At 45.5% G+C, this 23,554-nt stretch overlaps 1 protein-coding gene across 2 annotated transcripts in view; it reads right to left on the bottom strand.

Annotated features, from left to right (window-relative positions):
* The window catches only part of TDRD7 (tudor domain containing 7), a 121,429-nt gene that overhangs the window by 52,617 nt on the left and 45,258 nt on the right, over positions 1–23,554 (bottom strand). The window contains exons 6-10 of one of the 2 annotated variants that reach the window (XM_073549740.1): positions 21,237–21,328; positions 18,504–19,081; positions 15,008–15,194; positions 14,177–14,288; positions 12,455–12,657 (exon numbers count right to left, since the gene is read on the bottom strand). In XM_073549740.1, coding sequence (XP_073405841.1) covers positions 12,455–12,657; positions 14,177–14,288; positions 15,008–15,194; positions 18,504–19,081; positions 21,237–21,328 — 1,172 coding nt within the window. Of the gene's footprint in view, positions 1–12,454; positions 12,658–14,176; positions 14,289–15,007; positions 15,195–18,503; positions 19,082–21,236; positions 21,446–23,554 lie in introns of both variants that reach the window. The other variant, XM_073549739.1, reaches the window with a different exon arrangement.

Raw genomic sequence — 23,554 nt, forward strand, 5'->3', positions numbered from 1 at the left:
CCCTGAGGAAGAAGTGTTTTTAACTTCGAAACGCGTTGTGACTATGAACAAATCTGCAATTCTTTTATGAACGAATGAATCTGTCATGTCTAGCAGAGCAGTAAATTCACAAAAAGCTCCATTAATCTGAATATTCCTGCAGTCACTGGTTTGACCTGTGGATGTGCGGCAGCTGACTGACAATTCTATGCGCTTTACCTCTCCTACATCAGGTGAGTGATTGTCTGTACCCTTGTCTATCAAATAAGACCCTATTTGCGCCTTTTTCAATTCCTACAGTGTGAAATCAGTAAATAGTGAATTGGACTGACGAAAAGAAGCAGTCCTAGAAAGCTAGACTCTAATAGCTCTGATCAAATACAGCTTGTGGAGGGACTTCTCCAGGGGATAAACCGGAGTAGGACATAGAGAAGGAAGGACAATGTCTTCATTGATGTGAAAAGAAGAAACCACCTTGGGAAGAAAGGAAGGAATGGGTCTGAGAACTACCTTGTCCTGATGCAGGATCAGGAACGGAGAACGACAAGATAATGCTGCTAACTCGGAAACCCTCCTTATAGACATAATGGCGATTAGGAAGGCCACCTTCCAAGACAGGAGAGAAAACAAAATATCTTGAATGGGCTCAAAGGGCGCAGAGAATGAGATTAAGATCCCATAGTTCTATCGGAGGATGGTAAGGTAGTGCCAGGTGTGCGACACCCTGAAGAAAAGTCTTCACTTGGGAAAGAGAAGCCAGATCACTCTGGAAGAGAACTGACAGAGCGGAAACCTGACCTTTTATAGGGAACTGAGCGATAGACCTGAGTCAAGAAACACTTGAAAAAACCAAGGATGGAAGGAAGTGAAAAGGACATTGGAAACAAATTGCTCTCTTCGCACCACCGAAAGAAGCCCTACCAATATCTGTGGTAGATGCGCGAGGATGAAGGTTTTCTTCTGAATGACCTGGAGAGAAAAACCAGCCTCCTTCAGGACTGCAGCCTCAAAGGCCATGCCGTTAAACTCAGGCTGAGAACTCTGGTGGAAGAGGGGGCCCTTATGAGAGAAGTTCTGCACGGTCTGGAAGCCTCCAGGGAGCATCCGTAAGCATGTTCACCAGCTCCGCATACCAGGCCCGTCTTGGCCAGTCTGGAGCTATCAGGATCACTGGAATCCCTTCTGCCTTTATCTTTTTCACAACCCTCGGAATCAAAGGGAGAGGCGGAAAAAGATAAGGCAGCTGAAACTGGGACCACGGGATCACTAGGGCATCGCAGCCGATGGCCAGCGGATCCCGGGACCTGGCTATGAACTGAGGGACAATGTAGTTCATCTGAGATTCCATGAGGTCGACGTCCGGAGTGCCTCATCTGACATATTATTTTGAAGATGGTGGGATTGAGAGACCTCTCGCCTGATGCGAGACCCTGACGACTCAAAAAATCGGTGGCCCAATTTTCCACCCCCGGGATGTAAACGGCTGATATGTCCGGGAAGTAACGTTCCACCCATCGCAGAATCCCTGCCACCTCTGACATAACCTGTTTGCTGCGAGTCCCGCCTTGGTGGTTAATGTAAGCCACGGCCGTGACGTTGTCCGACTGAATGCGGAATGGCTTGCCTGCGAGGAGGGAATGCCAGTGGAGAAAGGCAAGAAAGATTGCCCTGATCTCCAGGACATTGAAGGGGAGAAAGGCTTCCTGAGTGTTCCAGCGACCCTGCGCTGTGATGAAAGAAGACCGCTCCCCAACCGAGGAGACTGGCTTTGGTGGTGACCTGCCACCCAAGAGGGAGGAAGGACCTCCAGCACAGGACTGAGGCAGATAGCATCCAAGTCAGAGATTGCTTCACCTTGAAAGGCAGAAGTATCGGTCGGTCCAGGGAGACTGTTCTCTTGTCCCAAGCAGACCAGAGGGCCAGCTGAAGAGGACAGGTGTGGAACTGGGTATAAGGCATGGCTTCCATGGAGGCAATCATCGTCCATAGAACTCTCCTGCAGGACCGTAGGGGAAGAGGAGCTGGTCGCCTTAGAGAGCGGATTCCCTGTCAGAGAGATGTAAACTTCTCTTTTGGAAGGAAGACACGGGCCTGAGACGTGTCGAACTTCATACCCAGGAACACCAGGCACTGAGCTGGGATCAGAGAGGACTTCGGGTTTGTTCACACGTTGCGGATTCGTGTGTGAATTTTTCCGAGTGCAATCTGCAAAATCCGCAGGTAAAATGACCTGCGTTTTACCTGCGGAATTACTTCAGATTTAGCCTGCGTTTATACACCTGCAGATTCCTATAATGGAATGGGTGCAAAAATGCTGCAGAATCCGCACAAAGAATTGACATGCTGCGGAAAATAAACCGCTGTGTTTCCTGGTGGAATTTTCCGCAGCACGTGCACAACGGTTTTTCATTTCGATAGCTTAACCGCATGAGGATCTGCAGCGGATCCGCAGGGCCAAATCCGCTGCAGATCCGCACACAAATCCGCAATGTGTGCACATACCCTTACAGGGCCTGTGTGCTACCAATGACATGGAAGCCCCCTATATTTCCAGATGACGGACCTGAGCAGGAACTTGCTTATTTGTTGATTGAGTGGAAGCTTTTATTGGGAACATTTTACTTGACATTTGGGATCACATTTATCTGGCGCTCTACACTGACCACTTACATTGGGATTTACATGTAAATCTCCAAGTGACGCGATTCAGATGAAACCACAGAAAGATCCATTCACTATAATGAGTCATCAGAGTTACTCTGTTCAGGACTTCCATTCTTTTCAGGAGGTGCACAAAACTGTGGCCGTTGGCACTTTTATGAAAGCCTAAAGAGACTGACACCTCCGGATCACATGTCAAACGGCACCCACAGTGTCTCCATCTGCATCATTATAGGGAATCTTCCTTTGGGCTTTCGTCTGAACCAAGTTTTTCAGAGATTTACATGGAAACCTCGGTGTAAGCGATCAGCGCAGGATAAATGTGAGCTGTGCCTTAGGCCGGGTGCACATAATCCATAAATAACAGAGCTTAATAATAATAAATTTTATTTCTATAGCGCCGACATATTCTGCAGCATTTTACATTTCATAGGGGACTTGTACAGACAATAGACATTACAGCATAACAATAATCACATAGATCATAACAGATACCAAGAGGAATGAGGGCCCTGCTCGCAAGCTTACAGTCTATGAGGAAAGAGGTAGACACGAAAGGTGGGTGGTCTGATTGTATGGACCAGCCATAATGTTAAGTAACAGTACAGACACAGAGGGCTAATTGATGCATAAAGCATGTGGGAACATGATGCGGGGAACCTGGTTATGGTAAAACTTTTGGCTGTGCCACACAGGGATAGATTCGGTTAATGCGTTGAGGCGATAGGCAAGTCTGAATAAATGCGTTTTCAGGGCACGCTTAAAATTGTGGGGATTGGGGACTAATCGTATTGACCTGGGAAGTGCATTCCAAAGAATTGGCGCAGCATGTGTATAGTCTTGGAGACAGGAGTGGGAGGTACTGATTATTGAGGATGCTAACCTCAGGTCATCAGCAGAACGGAGGGCGCGGGTAGGGTGGTATACTGAAACAAGGGAGGAGATGTAGGGTGGTGCTGAGCCATGGAGAGCTTTGTGGGTGAGGGTAATAAGTTTGTACTGGATTCTGGAGTGGATGGGTAGCCAGTGTAATGACTTGCACAAGGTAGAGGCGTCGGTGTAACGATTGGCGAGGAATATGATCCTGGCTGCAGCATTCAAGACAGATTGGAGAGGGGAGAGTTTGGTAAGAGGGAGACCGATTAGTAGAGAGTTACAATAGTCCAGACGAGAATGAATAAGAGAAACAGTAAGAGTTTTTGCGGAGTCAAAAGTAAGAAAAGGTCGAATTCTAGAAATGTTTTTGAGGTGCAGATAACAAGTGCGAGCCAGTAATCGGATGTGGGGGGTGAATGAAAGCTCGGAATCAAGTATGACCCCAAGACAGCGGGCATGTTGCTGGGGAGTAATAGTGGAACCACACACGGAAATGGCAATGTCGGGTATAGGTACATTAGTAGAGGGAGGAAACACAAGGAGTTCAGTTTTTGACAGGTTCAGTTTCAGATAGTGAGGACATGATGTTAGACACAGCGTTTAGACAATCACTAGTGTTTTCTAGAAAGGCAGGCGTGATGTCAGGAGAAGCAGCATATAATTGGGTGTCATCAGCATAGAGATGGTACTGGAAACCAAATCTACTGATTGTTTGACCAATAGGGGCAGTGTACAAAGAAGAGGAGGGGGCCTAGGACTGATCCTTGAGGAACCCCAACAGTAAGGGGAAGATGAGAGGAGGAACCAGCAAAAGATACAGTAAAGGAGTGGTCAGAGAGATAGGAGGAGAACCAGGAGAGAACGGTGTCCTTGAGGCCAATGGAACGGAGCATAGTGCGGAGGAGCAGATGATCCACAGTGTCGAATTGCAGAGAGATCCAAGAGAATTAGCATGGAGTAATGACCATTTGATTTTGCTGTTAGTAGATCATTAGAGACTTTAGTGAGGGCAGTTTCAGTAGAGTGTAAAGAGCGGAAACCGGATTGGACAGGGTCGAGAAGAGAGTTATCAAAGAGATAGCGGATAAAACTGGAGTGGACCAGGCGTTCCAGGAGTTTAGAGATGAAGGGAAGATTAGAGACAGGTCTATAGTTAGTGGCCCAATTTTGGTCAAGGGATGGTTTTTTAAGTAGTAGATGTATGATGGCATGCTTAAATGAGGAGGGAAAGATACCAGAAGAGAGAGAGAGGTTAAATATTTTAGTTAGGTGAGGGGTGACAGCAGGGGAAAGGGACTGGAGGAGATGTGACGGAAATGGGTCACTGGTGCAAGTGGTTGGGCGAGAAGATGCAAGGAGCCTGCTTACTTCTTCTTCTGTGACTGGTTAAAAGTCAGAGTGAGCTAGATGCAGTGGGGGAGGGAGGACAACACATGGTATGAGGTGATTGAGAGATAATTTCCTGTCTGATCTGGTCAATTTTTTCTTTGAAGTAATTGGCCAGATCGTCAGCTCAAAGCTCCGTGGTTGGGGGCCTGTACTCTTGGGTTGAGTAGAGAATGAAAAGTGTCAAAGAGACGTTTAGGTTTATTGGACAGTGAGGTGATGAGGGTGTTGAAATAGGTTTGTTTTGAGAGGTGAAGGGCAGTGTTGTATGTTCTAAGCATAAACTTATAATGGATGAAATCTTCGTGTAGATTGGATTTTCTCCACAGACGTTCGGCGCACCTGGAGCACCGCTGCAGGAAACGTGTTTGCAGGGTGTGCCAGGGTTGTCGCCGTCTGTGTTGTGGAGCTTAGGACGCAGTGCATGTTCGCTGCGTCCAAAGTGCTGCAGTCCATTGAATGCAGGTAAATCTGCATATGTTCACTGACCCGTGCAGATTCACCGCATCAATACATTCTATTGGTGAAATTTCTCTTGCGGAGACGCTAAATTGACATGCTGCATTTTGGAAAGATGCGCAGCATGTCAGTCACCACAGGTGAGCAGCGGGCGTATGGACAAGAAATTTCTTGAAATCCCCTCCACTATGCTGTAACATCTGGCCGCTGCGGTTTGGACACTGCAAGAATACTTAGCATCCAACCAGCAGCAATTGCTGATCATGGTGCACCTACCTTTGCTGCGATGTTTGGGAGGCAGGATGAAGAAATCAACAGCATGAAGAATTGGTTTTGTATATTTTTTTACGCTGTTCCTTGTGTGGTATAAGTGATTAGGCGACTTTATTGCGTGCGATTACAGCGATACCAGAAATAGATTTTTTTTGTTTTTTTAAGTTTGGCAGCTGTCACACACTAAAAAGTTTTTTTTATTACAACTTGTTTTGCATCGTCATTTTAAGACAGCTATAAATTTTTCCATATTTCGGCCGACAGTCATGCTATGGCTTGTTTTTTTTTTTTTTGCGGGACGAGTTGACATCTTTATTGGTACCGTTTTCGGTCACAACATTCTTTGATCGCTCTTCATTATGATTTTTGGAAGACAGAATAATAATAATAATAATAATAATAATAAATAATCTTTATTTTTATATAGCGCTAACATATTCCGCAGCGCTTTACAGTTTTTGCACATATTTTCATCACTGTCCCTGATGGAGCTCACAATCTAAATTCCCTATCAGTATGTCTTTGGAGTGTGGGAGGAAACCGGAGTACCCGGAGGAAACCCACGCAAACACGGGGAGAACATACAAACTCCTTGCAGATGTTGTCCTTGGTGGGATGAACAAAAACCAGCAATTCAGGAATTTTTTTTTTTATATACCGTATTTTCCGCTTTGTAAGACGCACTTTTTTTCCCCCAAAATTGAGGGGAAAAAGGGGGTGCGTCTTACAAAGAGGATATACATTTGCGCTGCCACTGAGGGTACTCCCGAGATTTCAGTGCCGAGATGTCCGTCTGCGCATGCGCGGCGGCCATTTTCCAGGAAGAAAGCAGGCATGGAGCGACAGAGACCCCCCCACGCTGAACGGGACAGAGCGCGGCGGCGGCGGTGGGGCGGAAGAAACCACCGGGGGACAGGAGCGCGGCGGTGGCGGACAGCGCAGCGGCAGCATCAGGGCACAGAGTGCCGCGGCAAGTACCCTCAGAACGGGACAGAGCGCGGCGATGGCGGCAAACACCGGGGGGACAGAGCGCGGTGGTGGCGGTAAGAACCGGGGGAGAGCGCGGCGGTGGTGGCAAGCAGGCACCGGGGGACAGCGTGGCGGTGGTGGCAAGCACTGGGGGACAGAGTGCGGCGGTGGTGGCAAGCAGGCACCGGGGGACAGAGCGTGGCGGTGGTGGCAAGCATCAGGGGACAGAGGGCGGCGGCAGTAACAGACACCGGCAGCGGCACGCTGCACATCAAAACACCCCCTCATCCCAGCAGCAATGTTCCACTCCGGCCTCCTCCATCACCACCCCTGGAAAGCAATAAGACGCATGGATTATAAGATGCACCACCATTTTATTAAAAATAAAGTTTTTTTCCTATTTTTCTCCTCAAAATTTGGGGTGCGTCTTATAATCCGGAGCGTCTTATAAAGCGAAAAATACGGTAGCTTTTTTGTTTTTTGTTTTGCCACTGTCACAGTAAAAGCTTTTATAAAAAAATGTTTTGCATTGCTGTATTGTTAAAGTTATAACTTATTATTATTCCGCTGATGGAGCCGTGTGGCAGCTTGTTTTTTGCCGGACAAGATGACATTTTCAGCTATACCATTTTTATTTACATTTTCTTATGGCGATCACTGAAGCGGTTAACTAGTGAGACAGTGGGGCGGGTCATCATGGACGCAGCAATACCAAACATGTATTTTTTTTTTTACCTAAAAATTTACCAGTACTAATTAAAAATATTAAAATGATACAGTGCATTGCGGAAGTATTTGGCTCCTTGGAACTTTTCAACCTTTTCCCACGCCCCAATTTTCAGTTTTTGAATTTCCACAAAAATTTAAAATAAACTAATAAATTTCGTTCAACTTCACAATTGTGTCCCACTTGTTGATTCTTCACCCAAAATTTACATTTGGTATCTTTATGTTTGAAGCTTGATATGTGGGAAAAAGGTTGAAAAATTCCAGGGAGACAAATACTTTTGCAATGCACTGTATACAGTACAGACCAAAAGTTTGGACACCCCTTCTCATTTAAAGAGTTTTCTTTATTTTCATGACTATGAAAATTGTAGATTCACTCTGAAGGCAACAAAACTATGAATTAACACATGTGGAATTATATAATTAACAAAAAAGTGTGAAACAACTGAAAATATGTCTTATATTCTAGGTTCTTCAAAGTAGCCACCTTTTGCTTTGATTACTGCTTTGCACTCTCTTGGCATTCTCTTGATGAGCTTCAAGAGGTAGTCACCGGAAATGGTCTTCCAACAGTCTTGAAGGAGTTCCCAGAGAAGCTTAGCACTTGTTGGCCCTTTTGCCTTCACTCTGCGGTCCAGCTCACCACAAACCATCTCGATTGGATTCAGGTCTGGTGACTGTGGAGGCCAGGTCATCTGGCGTAGCACCCATTATTATTATTATTATGCATTTATATAGCGCCATTTATTCGATGGCGCTTTACATGTGAAAAGGGGAAATATAGACAAGTATAATAAACATGTGAAAGACAAGGGACACACAAGTACATAAGGAGAGAGGACCCTGCCCGCGAGGGCTCACAGTCTACAGGGATGGGTGAGGATTCAGTAGGAGAGGCTAGAGCCGGTCGTGCGGTGGTTCAGTAGACCGAGGATCATTGCAGGCTGAAGGCTTGTCGGAACAGGTGGGTCTTCAGGTTCTTATTGAAGGTTTCCATTGATGGTGAGAGTCTGATGTGTTGCAGCAGAGAGCTCCAGAGTATGGGGGAAGCACGGGAGAAGTCTTGTATGCCGTTGTGGGAAGAGGAGATAAGGGGGGGGGAGTAGAGAAGGAGATCTTGAGATGATCGAAGGTTGCGTGCGGGTAGGTACCTAGAGACCATGTCACAGATGTATGGAGGAGACAGGTTGTGGATGGCTTTGTATGTCACGGTTAGGGTTTTGAATTGGAGCCTCTGGGCAATAGGAAGCCAGTGAAGGGCCTGGCATAGGGGGGAGGCTGGGGAATAGCGGGGAGAAAGGTGGATTAGTCGGGCAGCAGAGTGTAGGATGGACTGGAGCGGAGCCAGAGTGCTAGAGGGGAGGCCAGAGAGTAGGATGTTGCAGTAGTCGAGGCGGGAGATAAGAGCATGCACTAGTGTTTTTGTGGTTTCGTGGTTGTGGTCTCCTTCTTGGTCAAATAGCCCTTACACAGCCTGGAGAGTGTGTTTGGGGTCATTGTCCTGTTGAAAAATAAATGATGGTCCAACTAAACACAAACCGGATGGAATAGCATGCCACTGCAAGATGCTGTGGTAGCCATGCTGGTTCAGTATGCCTTCAGTTTTTGAATAAATCCCCAACAGTGTCACCAGCAAAGCACCCCCACACCATCACACTTCCTCCTCCATTTTTGACGGGGGGAACCAGGCATGTAGAGTCCATCCGTTCACCTTTTCTGCGTCGCCCAAAGACACGGTGGTTGGAACCAAAGATCTCAAATTTGGACTCATCAGACCAAAGCACAGATTTCCACTGGTCTAACATCCATTCCTTGTGTTCTTTATCACAAACAAGTCTCTTCTGCTTGTTGCCTGTCCTTAGCAGTGGTTTCCTAGCAGCTATTTTACCATGAAGGCCTGCTGCACAAAATCTCCTCTTAACAGTTGATGTAGAGATGTGTCTGCTGCTAGAACTCTGTGTGGCATTGACCTGGTCTCTAATCTGAGCTGCTGTTAACCTGCGGTTTCTGAGGCTGATGACTCGGATGAACTTCTCCTCTGCAGCAGAGGAGACTCTTGGTCTTCCTTTTCTGGGGCGGTACTCATGTGAGCAAGTTTCTTTGTAGCGCTTGATGGTTTTAGCCACTGCACTTGGGACACTTTCAAAGTTTTCCCAATTTTTCGGACTGACCGACCTTCATTTCTTACAGTAATGATGGCCACTCGTTTTTCTTTACTTAGAATTTGTATTATGGCAAGAAAAAAGCAGCTAAGTCTATTCAGTAGGACTATCAGCTGTGTATCCACCAGACTTCTGCACAACACAACTGATGGTCCCAACCCCATTTATAAGGCAAGAAATCCTACTTAATAAACCTGACAGGGCAAATCTGTGAAGTGAAAACCATTTCCAGTGACTACCTCTTGAAGCTCATCAAGAGAATGCCAAGAGTGTGCAAAGCAGTAATCAAAGCAAAATGTGGCTACTTTGAAGAACCTAGAATATAACACATTTTCAGTAGTTTCACACTTTTTTGTTAATTATATAATTCCACATGTGTTAATTCACAGTTTTGATGCCTTCAGAGTGAATCTACAATTTTAATGGTCATGAAAATAAAGAAAACTCTTTGAATGAAAAAGTGTGTCCAAACTTTTGGTCTGTACTGTACATATACATATCATATATGCTAGAACAGGTGTCCCCAACCTGTGGCTCGCGGACCCATGAATTGTGGCTCGCGACTGCTAGCTTGGTGCATTAGGTCCAGGTCTAGCAAACAGGTATGAAGAGTACATCTCAAAATAGTGAATTTTGTGAGTAGCCCTGCACAGAAGTGCAGATCTGGATGCACATTTAATGGACTTCGGGGTTTAGAGATGTTTTAGGTATGGTACGCTGGAGGATGGTACTACGTGTTAGAGGAGATGCTCAAAGCTGGATGTGACAGTGTGTTGGGAGTCCTTGATTGGAGAATACTGAATGGGGGTATTGTGGCAACCCCTGGATCTCAGTGTAATGCTTTTGGAGTGATTTCCATGGAAAAACTTTGGTTATGATTATACCTGTAATGAGGGCTTTGGGTTGACACTACTTTGAAGGGGATGGGAGCTGAATGTGGCTTGTGACCCCCTCTCTAAGCTGAATGTAGCTCTCGAGGTCAGAAAGGTTGGGGACCACTGTACTAGAGTATAAGCAGAGTTTTTCAGGACTTTTTTGTGTTGAAAAGCCCCCTTGGCTTATACTCGAGTGAGGGTCCCAGAAGAGCAGCAGCGGATCACAGGAGGCAGGAGCCGGCTGCTGTAGCTAAAGCCTGTGCCCGCTGCTAAAGAGAAATGAATATTCACTGCGCTCACAGTGAATATTTATTTTTCTTTAATAGCGGGCACAGTAGTCGCAGCTGCCAGCTCCCTGCAGCGGCCGGGCGATCACGTGTGCCCACTACTTACGTGAATGAATATTAACTGCGAGCGCAATGAATATTCATTTCTCTTTAGCAGCGGGCACACGTGATCGCCCTGCCGCTGCTGGCATCGGAACAAGACACTGCCGTGCAGACCAGCATGGGGACGGAGGAGCCGTGCAGACCATGACGGGGACGGAGGAGCCGTGCAGACCATGACGGGGACGGAGGAGCCGTGCAGACCATGACGGGGACGGAGGAGCCGTGCAGACCATGACGGGGACGGAGGAGCCGTGCAGACCATGACGGGGACGGAGGAGCTGTGCAGACCATGACGGGGACGGAGGAGCTGTGCAGACCATGACGGGGACGAGGAGGCCATGCATACCAGGATAAGGACGGAGGAGCCGTGCAGACCATGACAGGGACGAGGAGGCCATGCATACCAGGATAAGGACGAGGAGGCCATGCATACAAGGATGAGGATGATGGCATAATGCATAACAAGCTTATACTCGAGTCCATAAGTTATCCCAGTTTTTTTTAGTGGTAAAATTAGGTGCTTCGGCTTATACGGTATATATAATTTTTTAAAATGTTATGTTTACTTTACGAGCATTGAAATGGCTTATAACGGTTAGTACTGCACTGGCACAAGCCCCTGAGACCATGGTGACCCGGATGTCGTTAACAAAACATCAGGCCCCAATTATGACATCGCGGGGAAGCAGATCTGGGAGTGCAGAGGGAACCACCTCCCTCTGCATGCCTGCTAAATGCTGCGACCACAGTATTGGGGGGGGGGGGGGTTAAAGTGCCGAGAGCTGTGTGGGCACTGCTCCTGAGGGTCAGCTGTCACAATTACCTGACACCCGGAAGTCGGTCAGCCAACCAAGATGTACCGCGTACGCCCAAGGTCAGGAAGGGGTTAAGGACTTTCCATACCAGAAGGGTAAATAAAAGTCACAAATCAAAACCCCAGCAACACCGTACTGTCAGATTCATGCTTTTTATCAGCTGACAGGTGCGGAAACACCCTGCAGATCAGTGAGGGTCTGGAGACACCCACCAATCGCTAAGAAGAATTATCAGACATGCACTGCTCAGGAAGGAGTGTTCAGCCCCTACATGAGTGAGTGCACATTTATGAGCTCAAAAGGAAAGGGTATAAGCCCGTAGTTGGCTCCGAGTACTCATACAGGAGCAGAGCATTTCTACCTCCAGAGGAGCATTTTTGAGAAATATTTAGAACATTCACCAGGGTTTGCAGGATGCTTCAGTGCATATTTAAACGAAAAAAAAAGGGGACCAGGTTTCTCCACATTATCCAGGACTGTGATTTTTTTTTTTTTTTACTATGTGCCCAAGAACTAACAGGCCGGCATTTGCTAATTACTACTAACAGAAAGGGGGACCTTCCCTCAAATAAGAGTATATATAGATGCTGCTTTCGCTCTTGACATCAGCATCTGAATGGTTAAATGGCTGTTACAGCAGGGATTCGGCCATGATATACAGCAGACATCTGCTGATAATTTCCAGGCTCTGCTTGTGAGCTGGTAAAATCACATCATACATGTACAGTTGTTGGAGGGATGCATTTCCTGTTGCACCATACATTTATGGTGGATGTTGGGAAAGGTTAAAAAGGTTTTTTTATATAACTAACTTTCTACTCTATTCTGGCAAGTGAAAAACTTTTCCTTGAATCTTACGGTTGCAATATTGCATTGCTTACCTGCACCTGCACAAGCAGCGAATGATCATATAGCTCCTGAAGACACACAGCATTTATGTTTATGTCCTCATCCCCTGAAGTGTCATACAGTACAACCAATGGCTTGTCACTTTTCTGAAGAATTTCAACTGCAAGGATTTTACCATAGGCCTTGGTTTCCACTGCTTTCAACACAACGGGGTCAGCACAAAAAGCTTCCAAACCTTTCAAATAAATGACAGATATATTCATTGGTAAAACTGTACTGTAGCGTAGGCCTTGCTATAAATCTCTCAAATACACACAGATACAAAGTGCAATGAACATGTGACTGTAATAAAGAGATCTCACTCCCTACATTAGATAGGGCAGATCTTTAACAGGAATCTGTCACCCATATTTCGTGATATCATGTAAAGATATCACCCAATTGCGCGTCCCATAAGGATTCTATTAGGGCTTTTGACTCCCCCGACCTCGCACCTTTAAGGCATAAATACCTTTTTTATCTTGTCGGGGGATGTATGCAAATCGCCGAGGTCTGGTCCGATGGGCGTGGCTTAGTCGCCCCCCCCCCCCCCCCCCCCTCGGCTTGCTGCATGTAATCTTCATCTTTGAATAGCACAGATAACGTTGGTTTCCGCACTTGCACATTGTAAAGGCCACCGGCGCCTGCGCAGTATGCTTTACCCAACTGTGGGCGAAGCATATAATCGCTACTGCGCATGCGCCGGTATTTTTCAGCGCGGTCTATGCCCCGGAAGTCTTCACATGCAGGACACACTTCCGGGGCATAGATCGCACTGAAAAATGCCGGCGCATGCGCAGTAGCGATTATATGCATACTGCGCAGGCGCCGGTGGCCTTTACAATGTGCAAGCATGGAAACCAAAGTTATCTGTGCTATTCACAGATGAAGATTACGTGCAGCAAGCCGAGGAGGGGGGGTTGTAGACTAAGCCATGCCCATCGGACCGGACCGCGGCGATTTGCATATGTCCCCAACAAGATAAAAAATGCCTCAAAGGTGCGAGGTCGGGGGAGTCAAAAGCCCTAATTGAATCCTTATGGGACGTGCAATTGGGTGATATCTTTACATGATATCATGAAATATGGGTGACAGATTCCATTTAAGTGTAAATGGAGTAAGCAGAGCTGTAAGATCCCTATGCCCCATTCACACAGTCTGCAGCTACCAGTGTTAAACAGGCTATCCTCTTTCAGGTAATCCTCATCTGCCAGTTATAAATAACTGCTGTCACTACCCTTAAACAGAGAGTCACCAGGGATAACCTTGTCAAGAGATGAGCTAGTCTGAGGGTTCGCTGGTTATCCATGTCGACGCATGCTCGGTACGTTTCCCCTGATCGTCGCTGTATTACTTTCATTGCACTGACAGTGCACTCTCCCACCTGCAATACAGAGAAGTGATGAGCCAGAAAGCTGTCACTTGTCTTTATAGCTGGCGAGGGAGGGCACTGTCAGTGCACAATGAAAGTAATGGTGGCAAGCAGGAACAGAATAATGAGCATGTGTTTATTAATGACAAGGGGCGCATGCTCAGAATAGCAGGGAATAGACAGCCCCTGTAACAGTCATCTGTGATGGCTAACCTTTTGAGGGTGCGGGCAACAGCTATGACAGTGAATACAGTGCCAGACGCCAGATGACATGTTCAAAGTGCATGCTGCGACACAAACGAAACGTCACTGGATGTAAGAACAGAAACACACAAATACACACCTGCTAGTCTGCATTTTGCAGCCTGGAATGGGAGGGAGAAGAATGGTTTGTCCAGCCGACAAACTTTGCTACAATCCACAACTTCGTTGAAACCATGGTCCACATAAAATACCTGCAAAAAAATATATTAATTGAAAAAGTAAATATTACATGGGTATCTAAATAGATATAACAGTCATTACTACTTGATAAAAGCCTGGCCTAATGACTGCACACAACACCCCCAAGGCCCAGCATGGGGAGATATCACACATACCATACAATAGAAGTCAGTGCTTATTAGGAGCCTCATTCTATACCAAAAGCTTTGGATTATTACTTCACCTAAAAGTAGAGACATGGCTTTGTGAACATGGACGCCGTAAAACTTGGAATATATTCATATCACTGCTCAGTATGGGGTAAGGGCCTCACTAAATATTTGTCAGTCTTCCTCATACAAACCGACAAGGGTCAGTCATTGGGTAGCAGCTCTCCCCCAGGTTGTCACACCATGATAGCTCCAGATTTATGTGAAACTGGCCTGGTAAGACGCTATTGCTGTCAGAAAAGTTGTAGCCAGCTATACCATTTCCCACGCAGTGGATGTTGCAGGAGAAATGTAGTACTGCATGGCTGTCAATCAAATTACTGGCTAATACACAGATACAGATATGATGGTTCCAAAAAACATGGGTTGTTGATGTGCAAAGTCTGCAACAAATTGGATGTGTGTGGTAACTTGCAATTTGCCTTTTGGCTCATGTGTTTTGAGGGTTTCGGAGAGATTGTTGTTGGCCAAACAAGCACTCAGCTGAGAGAAGAGTAGTAAACGACATTGAAATGAAATACCTTAATTTTATTTGCTTCAATAGATAGGATCTGAGCACGCAGCCATATCTCATCTTCTACTTTAACAGCCACGAGCTGTGCCACTTTCATGGAGTTCAATTTCATGGATGACGCATTCCTGTTGTAATATTCCTTCATTTCTTCTTCCATGAGTTCTTGTGCTCCAGAGTAGTTCTTGCCAACATATCTACAGAAAACACATTTAACCTTAACAGCTTCTCTTGCAAAAGCAGTAGCAATCCACCCATAAGTCTGGGAGGCACTCGCTCTATCTGGAGGTGGTTTAAGGTACTGTCACACTTAGTGATGCACCAGCGATCCCGACCAGCAATATGACGCGGTCAGGATCGCTGGTGCATCGCTAAGTGGTCGCTAGTGAGCTGCCACACAGGCAGATCTCACCAGCGACATAGCAGCGGTCGGGGGTCACTACTTACCTGTCAGACGAGGCGATCCTGACATCCGCCCGCCCGCGTCCACGCATCGCTCGTCGGCGCCACAGGAAGCCCAGCAGGAAGCTGACGACGAGAAACGGTCCAGGACGTTCTCGTGCCATCAGCGATAACCAGCGGGGGAGCGGGTCAGAGGTAAGTATCACACACAGCGATATGGCTAGCAATATCGCTGCTACGTCACAAAACCAGTGACGTTATAGTGATATTGCTGGTGATATCGCTTAGTGTGACAGGCCCTTTAGTGTTCGGGGCCAACAAGGCTTGTTTACTAGAACTGTGAATCTGTGTTCGTCCACCCCAGGAGCTGGCCACAGCTGATGGATTCAGAAAGGCTTACATGATTACTTATTTATTAGGCTGTGTTTACAGTACTTTTCGGACTTTAAGATGCACCGGACCATAAGACGCACGTCAAATTTTCAAAAGGAAAATGGTGAAAAAAAAATTAATGCGTCAAAAGCAAGTCCATCTTACAATCCTCAATTCAGCTTACCAGGGGTGGGGGTAGATTGGCAGCGCTGGTGGCAGCATGAGTCGAGCAATTCTTCCGGTGGTCCAACGCTGCAGGGCGATGATCTCGCTCCTATCCCAGCCTGGTGCGGATGGCTTGGCGCTGTGGGGGGCTCCGGCGACATTTTCTGAAAGCCCGGAGCCACCATTCTATTGCCTCGATGCTGTGGCTTCCAGGAAAATGGCTGCCGGAGGCGAGATCTCGGAGCCGAGATCTCAATCTACGCATGGGCCGCCTCTGGCGGCCATTTTCCCAGGCGCCAGATGGATTCTCCAGGTGCAGACTGAGACCTCGCCAACGAAATCTCAGAGCCGAGATCTCAATCTGTGCATGCGATGCCTCCGGCGGCCATTTCTGCAGAGGCCACAGCATCGAGACATTCGAAGTGCAGGCTCCGGGCTTTCAGAAAATGTCGCCGGAGTCCCTGGCACCACCGAGCACTGCCGCACTATCATCGCCCTGCAGCGTCGGACCAGGACCACCAGATGAATCGCCCTACTCCTGCTGCCATCACGCTAAGTGTAAGTACAGTAGATTTCGACTATAATACGCACCCCCATTTTCACCCAAAATTTTGGAGGAAAAAAAGTAAGCTATCCTATTCCACAGCGCTTTACAGACATTATCACTTTCCCCATTGGAGCTCACAATCTAAATTCCCTATCAGTATGTCTAGAGTGAGGGGGGAACCCCACACAAACACAGGGAAAAAACATACAAACTCCCTGCAGATGTTGTACTTGGTGGGATTACTTAGAACAGAAAACAAGTACTGTATAGAATATTTTTCTAAAATCTAAAAATTGATATTGTCTGATCAACACTTAGGACCAGGAGGGAAAGACAATCTTATGATGACAGTTTGATGGAAGCTTTTTTTTTTAAACTTCTTTTGGATCATTAGGAGGAAATAAAGTTATAAGGTTTACTTATACCCCCCTTCCCATGACTCAAATCCGGTCCCATCTCATGGATAAAATTGATGGACATGTGTTATTTTCTAATCGTATTATTCAACATTTAGTGTGCTTGTTAAATGCATTGACTGTTTCACTTGCAAGCTTTACATAAATCAATAGTACAAGTAAACAGAAGAAAATTTGGAAAACATAAGATACCTCTTTCTCCACTGATATCACAATCCAACCTGTAACAACAGTTGAAATTCATCTAGGACAGCTCATTTAAAGCACCACTCCAGCATTCTGGATTTTTTTTCCAGCGCCGATACTTACCTGCCGCAGTCTACTTTTTTTGGCCCCATCTAGTTACAGTAACTTCTGACTGGCCAGAAATCAGAAGTTACGTCACAAGCTCTCACTGTAAGGGTGCTTTCACATTGTGTTCTGTGTCCCAGCTGGGGCAAATGTCCAAACGCTTGCGACGACATGGCCATAGACCAATGGTGACAGTAAAGTGAACATGCCACAGGAGGCGGACACTCAAATGTAGTAGATTGCTCTACAATCCCCATTACAATCTATTGGTCCCATCGGCAGTGGACAGACGGATGCCAAGACGGGGACACAGAAGACAATGGAAAAGCATATTCTATTGTAATAGGATGAATGGATGGGAGGAGAATTGGGGATATGAATTTATTTTACAGAGAATATAAAAGCAGAGTGTATATACATTACACGGGGTACAGAGCAGTGTGCGTACAACAGCTATATAGCAATCATATAAATACACCATGCAATAGAGCCACAGATGTGCAGGCAGTTTATAAAAGTATTTGGGAAAGCAAGATATTTAGTGAAGTGGTTCATTATGGCAGTTCATTCACATGAAAGACTTCTGAAACAAAGGGGCTTGCCATTGTTTTTACATTACAGCTGTCTACTGAAGTTTATGGATAGGGCAGAGAGAATAGTATTCTGCACAGTGAACGACAGGGGGATCATGCTCCAGTATCTAAGCGATTGAGCTCATTTTAGCGCTTGAATCACTGTGAGCGTTTTATAATGACCTATATTCTGCTACTCCTCAAGTCTGTGTACTACATAGGGAAATAAAAGCACCAATCCATGTCTCTGTGTGCAGTGTGTATAGAAAGCATCATAGCAGCTTGTCTCCATCCACTAGCTCAAAGACCATTGAAAGTTAGAAAAAGAGCATGCTGAGGAGAAAACTGGTGATTTTTCCCCAGAATACAAGTCATAAAACAGCCAGAAATAGTGTTATTCCTCAGAGTTTGTATGTTCTCCCCGTGTTTGCGTGGGTTTCCTCCGTGTTCTCCGGTTTCCTCCCACATTCCAAAAACATACTGATAGGGAATTTAGATTGTGAGCCCCATCGGGGATGATAATGTGTATAAACTGTAAAGCACTGCGGGATATGTTGGCGCTGTATAAATAGATTATTATTTATTATTACATGCAAAAACACAACTTCTGAAAAAAGTCAACTGAAAAGACAGGTAATCTGTGAAGTTTGTGTGATATGATCTCATGGCACGGTTAAGGCATGATTTAAATACAAGTAAGTATGCAAGATCCCCTGCAAACATACAACTGTGAGCACTTACCGTATGACAACGTCCTCTGTGTTTGTCAATTCCAAGACTAGAACAGAGGGAGAGACTTCTGTTGGAATAACCAGTGGTGGAATGGCCAAATCTAGATACATTTCCTCTTCCCTTTTCTGTTCCATCTGAGCTGGAGTGGCAACACACATCTGCCCTTCATTCATGACCACAAGGTTCTGATTTGCTGCTCCGCTTTGAGGGCTCTTTGGGTAAAGGATTGCTTTGTATGGATTCTCAGATATAACATCCACACTGGATATTTCAGAGAGGTCGTTCATTTTAAGAGCATCAGAAGGAAATGTTATTTTGTATGTGTCCTCAAAGACTTTGGGGAGAGACTGCAACCAGAGACCATTGCTATAGTGACTCAAGAGTTCAGAAACCTTCTGCTTAAGTTCAGAATGAGGTACAGAGTTTGTAGTTTGTTTCGGGGACGAGGGTGGCTTTGTCTGGCCATAAGTAGGAATTGGTTTCACCTGATCAGTGTTTTGTTGGGTAATCTTTTGAGGCATTTGTGGTTTTTTTGTAGGGGAACATAAAAGAACTTCTGTAGAGCCATTGTGCGTGAACTTCTGTGCCTGAAAGAATTCAAGATTTTTATTAGGACATTTATCACTACAAAACTTAAAAAAAAAAAAAATTCATTCAGTAGTCTATTTTTAATCCAAGATATAAAAAAAAAAACAAAAAAAAAACAAAAAAAAAAAAAAACAACAACATACACGCGTACAAGCCAAGATTTTCAGCCCATTTTTTTGGACTGAAAGTCCCCCTCTCGGCTTATACACAGGTCATATACAGGGGTCGGCGGAGGAGCAGGGGTGTCGGATCATACTTACCCCCCCCCGGCGCGTCTCTGTAGCCCCCTGCTTCCCCCAGTCTCAGGCTCCTTCCTTCAGCGGTCACGTGGTACCGCTCATTAAAGTCATGAATATGCACATTTTCATGACTTTAATGAGCGGTACCACATGACCACTGAAGGAAGGAGCCTGAGACCGAGAGAAGCGGGGCTGCAGAGACCGCGCCAGGAGGGGGTGAGTATATGCAATATTCACCTGTCCCCGGTCCACCGCTGCGGCTGCTCTGTCCTCCGCGTCCTCTGGCTGTGATGTTCAGGCAGCAGAGGGCGCGATGACGTAGTCATCGCACCCTGCTGCTTGAATGTCACTGACAGAGGATCCGGAAGAGAGCGGCAGCGATGGACTGGGGACAGGTGAATATCTCAGGTGCCAGGGCCCCGAGCCAGCGGTGACACCGGCACGTGGCCCCAGCGACGAGAGGAGAGTATGTCTTTTTTTTTTTTTTTTATTATTTGCAGCAGCAGCATATGGGGCATAAGCTATGGAGCATTTTATGGAGGCAGCATCTAAGGAGCATCTTATGAGGCATATTATGTGGGCATAATCTATTGGGCATCTTATTAGGGCATAATAATAAAATAATAATAATAAAATGCAATAACAGGAGAACAAAAGATGGGATCTGCACAAAAATGGTATCCTTAAAAACGTCAGCTCGGCGTGCACAAAATAAGCCTTCACCCAACCCCAGATCACGAAAAATGGAGATGTTATGAGTATCAGAAAATGGCGCCAATTTCTTTTTTAGCAAAGTTTGGAGTTTTTTTTCACCACTTACATAAAAAAAGAACCTAGACATGTTTGGTGTTTATGAACTTGTAATGACCTGTAGAATCATAATTGCAGGTCAGGTTTAGCATTTAGTGAACCTAGCAAAAAAGCCAAAACAAAAAACAAGTGTGGGATTGCACTTTTCCCATTTTCGTGTACACGACATGGTAAAACCAATGGAGTTGTTCAAAAGTACAACTAATCATGCAAAAAATAAGCCCTTGGCCATATTGACGGAAAAATAAAAAAAAGTTATGGCTCTGAGAAAAAGAGGAGCGAAAAACGAAACAGCAAAACCGAAAAAAGCTTAAGGGGTTAAAGAGCAATTTAAATATTACGTACAAATATACCTGTAAAAGAGGAAAATCAGACAAACTGAACATTTGGAATTGGTCTCTATATACAGCTCTGGCAAAGCAAAAAAAAAAAAAAAAAAAAGAAATTTTTTTTTATAATATATATATATGTGCACCAATATGCCATCAATAAAAACGTCAGCTCAGCACGCAAAAAATATGTATGTATATACACACATATATACATACACTTTGGATTCCTGGAGAATCATAAGGACAAAAGAAAAAAAAAAAAAAAGAAAATTGTGGAACTGCACTTTTTTACAATTTAACTTCGCTTTCAATTTTTTTGTTTCCCCGTTTCAGTACATTATATGGTAAACCAAATGGTGTCCAGCATCCAATCTGCAGCGTCCAGATGCTACAGCACAGTGGAGGGAATTTTATGATATCCCGTCCCCACTATGCGTGCAGGGACGCATCCGGTGGCCCTGTGTAACCGGACATGTGTCTTTATAGATGCAGCATGTCTATTTATCTTGCGGATATGCTCAGTCTCCGCAAGATAAATAACCCAGTCTATGAATACGATGCAGTGCTTCCGCATGTGTTCAATGAACACATGCGGTATCACCGTGCGTACAACTAGGGGCGGCACTTTGGGCGCAGCGGGGTATCCATTGCATCCAAACCGCAGGGATTCCGGCCCATGGAAACATACCTCTACTATACAGAATTACAATACGTCCATCAGTGCGACAAAGGAAAAGATGCTGGAAAGCATAGCCAACACAGACGTTCCATACCGTGCATAAGTGACTCCAATTCACAACTTGTTTTAACACTTCAGCATCAAGATCTTGCTTGAAGGTCTCCTTGTATACACTTGGCAGTTTGGCTAAAAGAATACCATGGGTGTGTTTGTTAAACAGATCTCGCAGGTTGCCCTGTATTAATGGAAGGTTAGGTTGCATACTGCCAAGCAGAGGAGCTTTTCCTGAAGGGATCTCGTTTGCTAAAACAGACAGACAATGAAACAGTTATATCACAGAAGACTGACATATTATTAAATACTACTAAGAAATAATTCAAACCTGCTCATTTCAGCAGGACCATCCCAATGACCATCCTCTCGACTCGTCTGAGATTAGAACGTGGGAGGTACAAGTGCTTCTCACAAAATTAGAATTTCAAAAAGTTAATTTATCTCTGTTCTTCAATACAAAAAGTGAAGCTCATATTATATAAAGTCATTACAGACAGTGTGATCTATTTCACGTGTTTATTTCAGTTAATGTTGATGATTATGGCTTACAGCCAATGAAAACCCAAAAGTCATTATCTCAGAAACACTTGTATATATTTCATGCCCTGATTTTTGTGTTCTCCCCAGGGATAAGTTTGGCAGTAGTCAACTACACGCCTCTAATCAAAAATGCATGCTTAATCAACATACGTAGCTTTTCTACACAGGGTTTGAAGGCAGAGCAGTTGGCCAAACACTTGTTCGGTTATCTAAGGTACATGAAGTAATTCATAGACTTGTGTCCGTGAAGATTTATCAAGCTAATTACTCAAATCCTGAAACATTTTGAGGTAAAAAAGAGGATTTTTAATAGTCACTGAAAAATCTCTTCTCATAAGGATTTATTGGGGTATGGAGAGAACATGGATATGTTGACTGATGCCACTAAACAGAAAAAAATTGGTTCCTCACATGCAATGCACCTGGGCCAGTGAGCTTTGATCTTTTACCAGTTTGGTGAGCAAGGGAAACGGTAGGCAGATTTAAAGGTGTTGTCCCCAAAGTATATATTCTTCAGGCATCCAGGTTAATCATGCCAGTAAGTCAGAGCATCCGTTTAAAACAACCCCCCGCCCCCTGAAAAAAAAGACATACCACGGCAAAACTACTCTTGATAACCACCACGGAAACTTAAAGAGGACCTGTCACCACACAAAAAGCAACAAGGGTATGTGGGGACGATCCGGAAGTGGCAGCGCTATGGACACAGTGCATGTTCACTGCGACCAAAGAACTGCCGTCTACTCAACGCAGGTGAATCCGCATGCATTCATTGAACCGTGTGGATTCACAGTATTGTATAGGTGAAATTTCTGTTACGGAGGCTTGTATCTCTACAAGAGAAATTGACATGCTGCGGTCTGGAGACCCACGCCGCATGTCCGTCTCAGGTGATATGCGGGAGTCTGTAGACATCTACTGGAAATCCCATCCACTATGCTGTAACAGCTGGACGCTGCACAAGTATGCAGCGCCCAACCAGCAGCTTTTACTGATCGTGTGAACATACCCTTAATCTGCAGATTAAGGGTAACCCGCAAATGAATTGCGTTATTATGCAGCCTGGCACCTGCACATAGCGGAACGCTGCGGGGAGAAAATTACCTTTATTCTCCCTTGCAGCACTCCTGTTTCAGTCACTGCTCTGAGACTACAAAGTGGCAGCTGTAACCACGTCGGTGGCCGAGGGAGTGGTTACAGCCGCTGCTCTGTATACTCAGAGCTGTGACTGAACCAGCACTGGCTGAAACCACCCCATGATTCTGCATTGGGGCTGTCAGTCAGGGATGGTGGCGTTGTTTCAGTTGGGGGCAGAAGTGGCGTGGGGTCAGTCATTGCTCCAAGAATACAGAGAGGCAGATCTAACTGTGCCCCTGGCCCTTACTGACACTCGTTGTGCATTATGGCTGGCTGTCAGTCAGGGCGCAGTTTCAGCCGCCGCTCTGTATACTCAAGGCTGTGACAGAACCAGCTCCAGTTACTGAAAAGGGAACGCTGCTGAGAGAATAAAGTTCATTTTCTCCCCTCTACATTCGGCTAAGTGCGGGTGCCAGGAAGGTTAAGAATGCTATTAAACTGCAGGTTAATATTTTTCTGGGGACAGGCTCCCTTTTAAGTAGCTACAAAAGCTGGGCATCAGGCAGGGCCAAAAGTCTCGAAAGCTGATTTGTCGGATAAACATCTTAAGTTGATGGTACACCGGAGGATTTGTATAAGCGAGATACAGTAGGAATGGAAGACCATTTTGAAAGATCAGCAGAAGAATAAAAGGCGTCCAAATGTTTGGGCTTATGAATATGCCTCTCTGGGTGTTTCCAC

This window comes from Dendrobates tinctorius, unplaced genomic scaffold, assembly GCF_039654945.1.
Source record: "Dendrobates tinctorius isolate UK_male_01 unplaced genomic scaffold, ASM3965494v1 ptg000160l, whole genome shotgun sequence".
In the NCBI taxonomy this organism is placed as follows: Eukaryota; Metazoa; Chordata; class Amphibia; order Anura; family Dendrobatidae; genus Dendrobates; species Dendrobates tinctorius.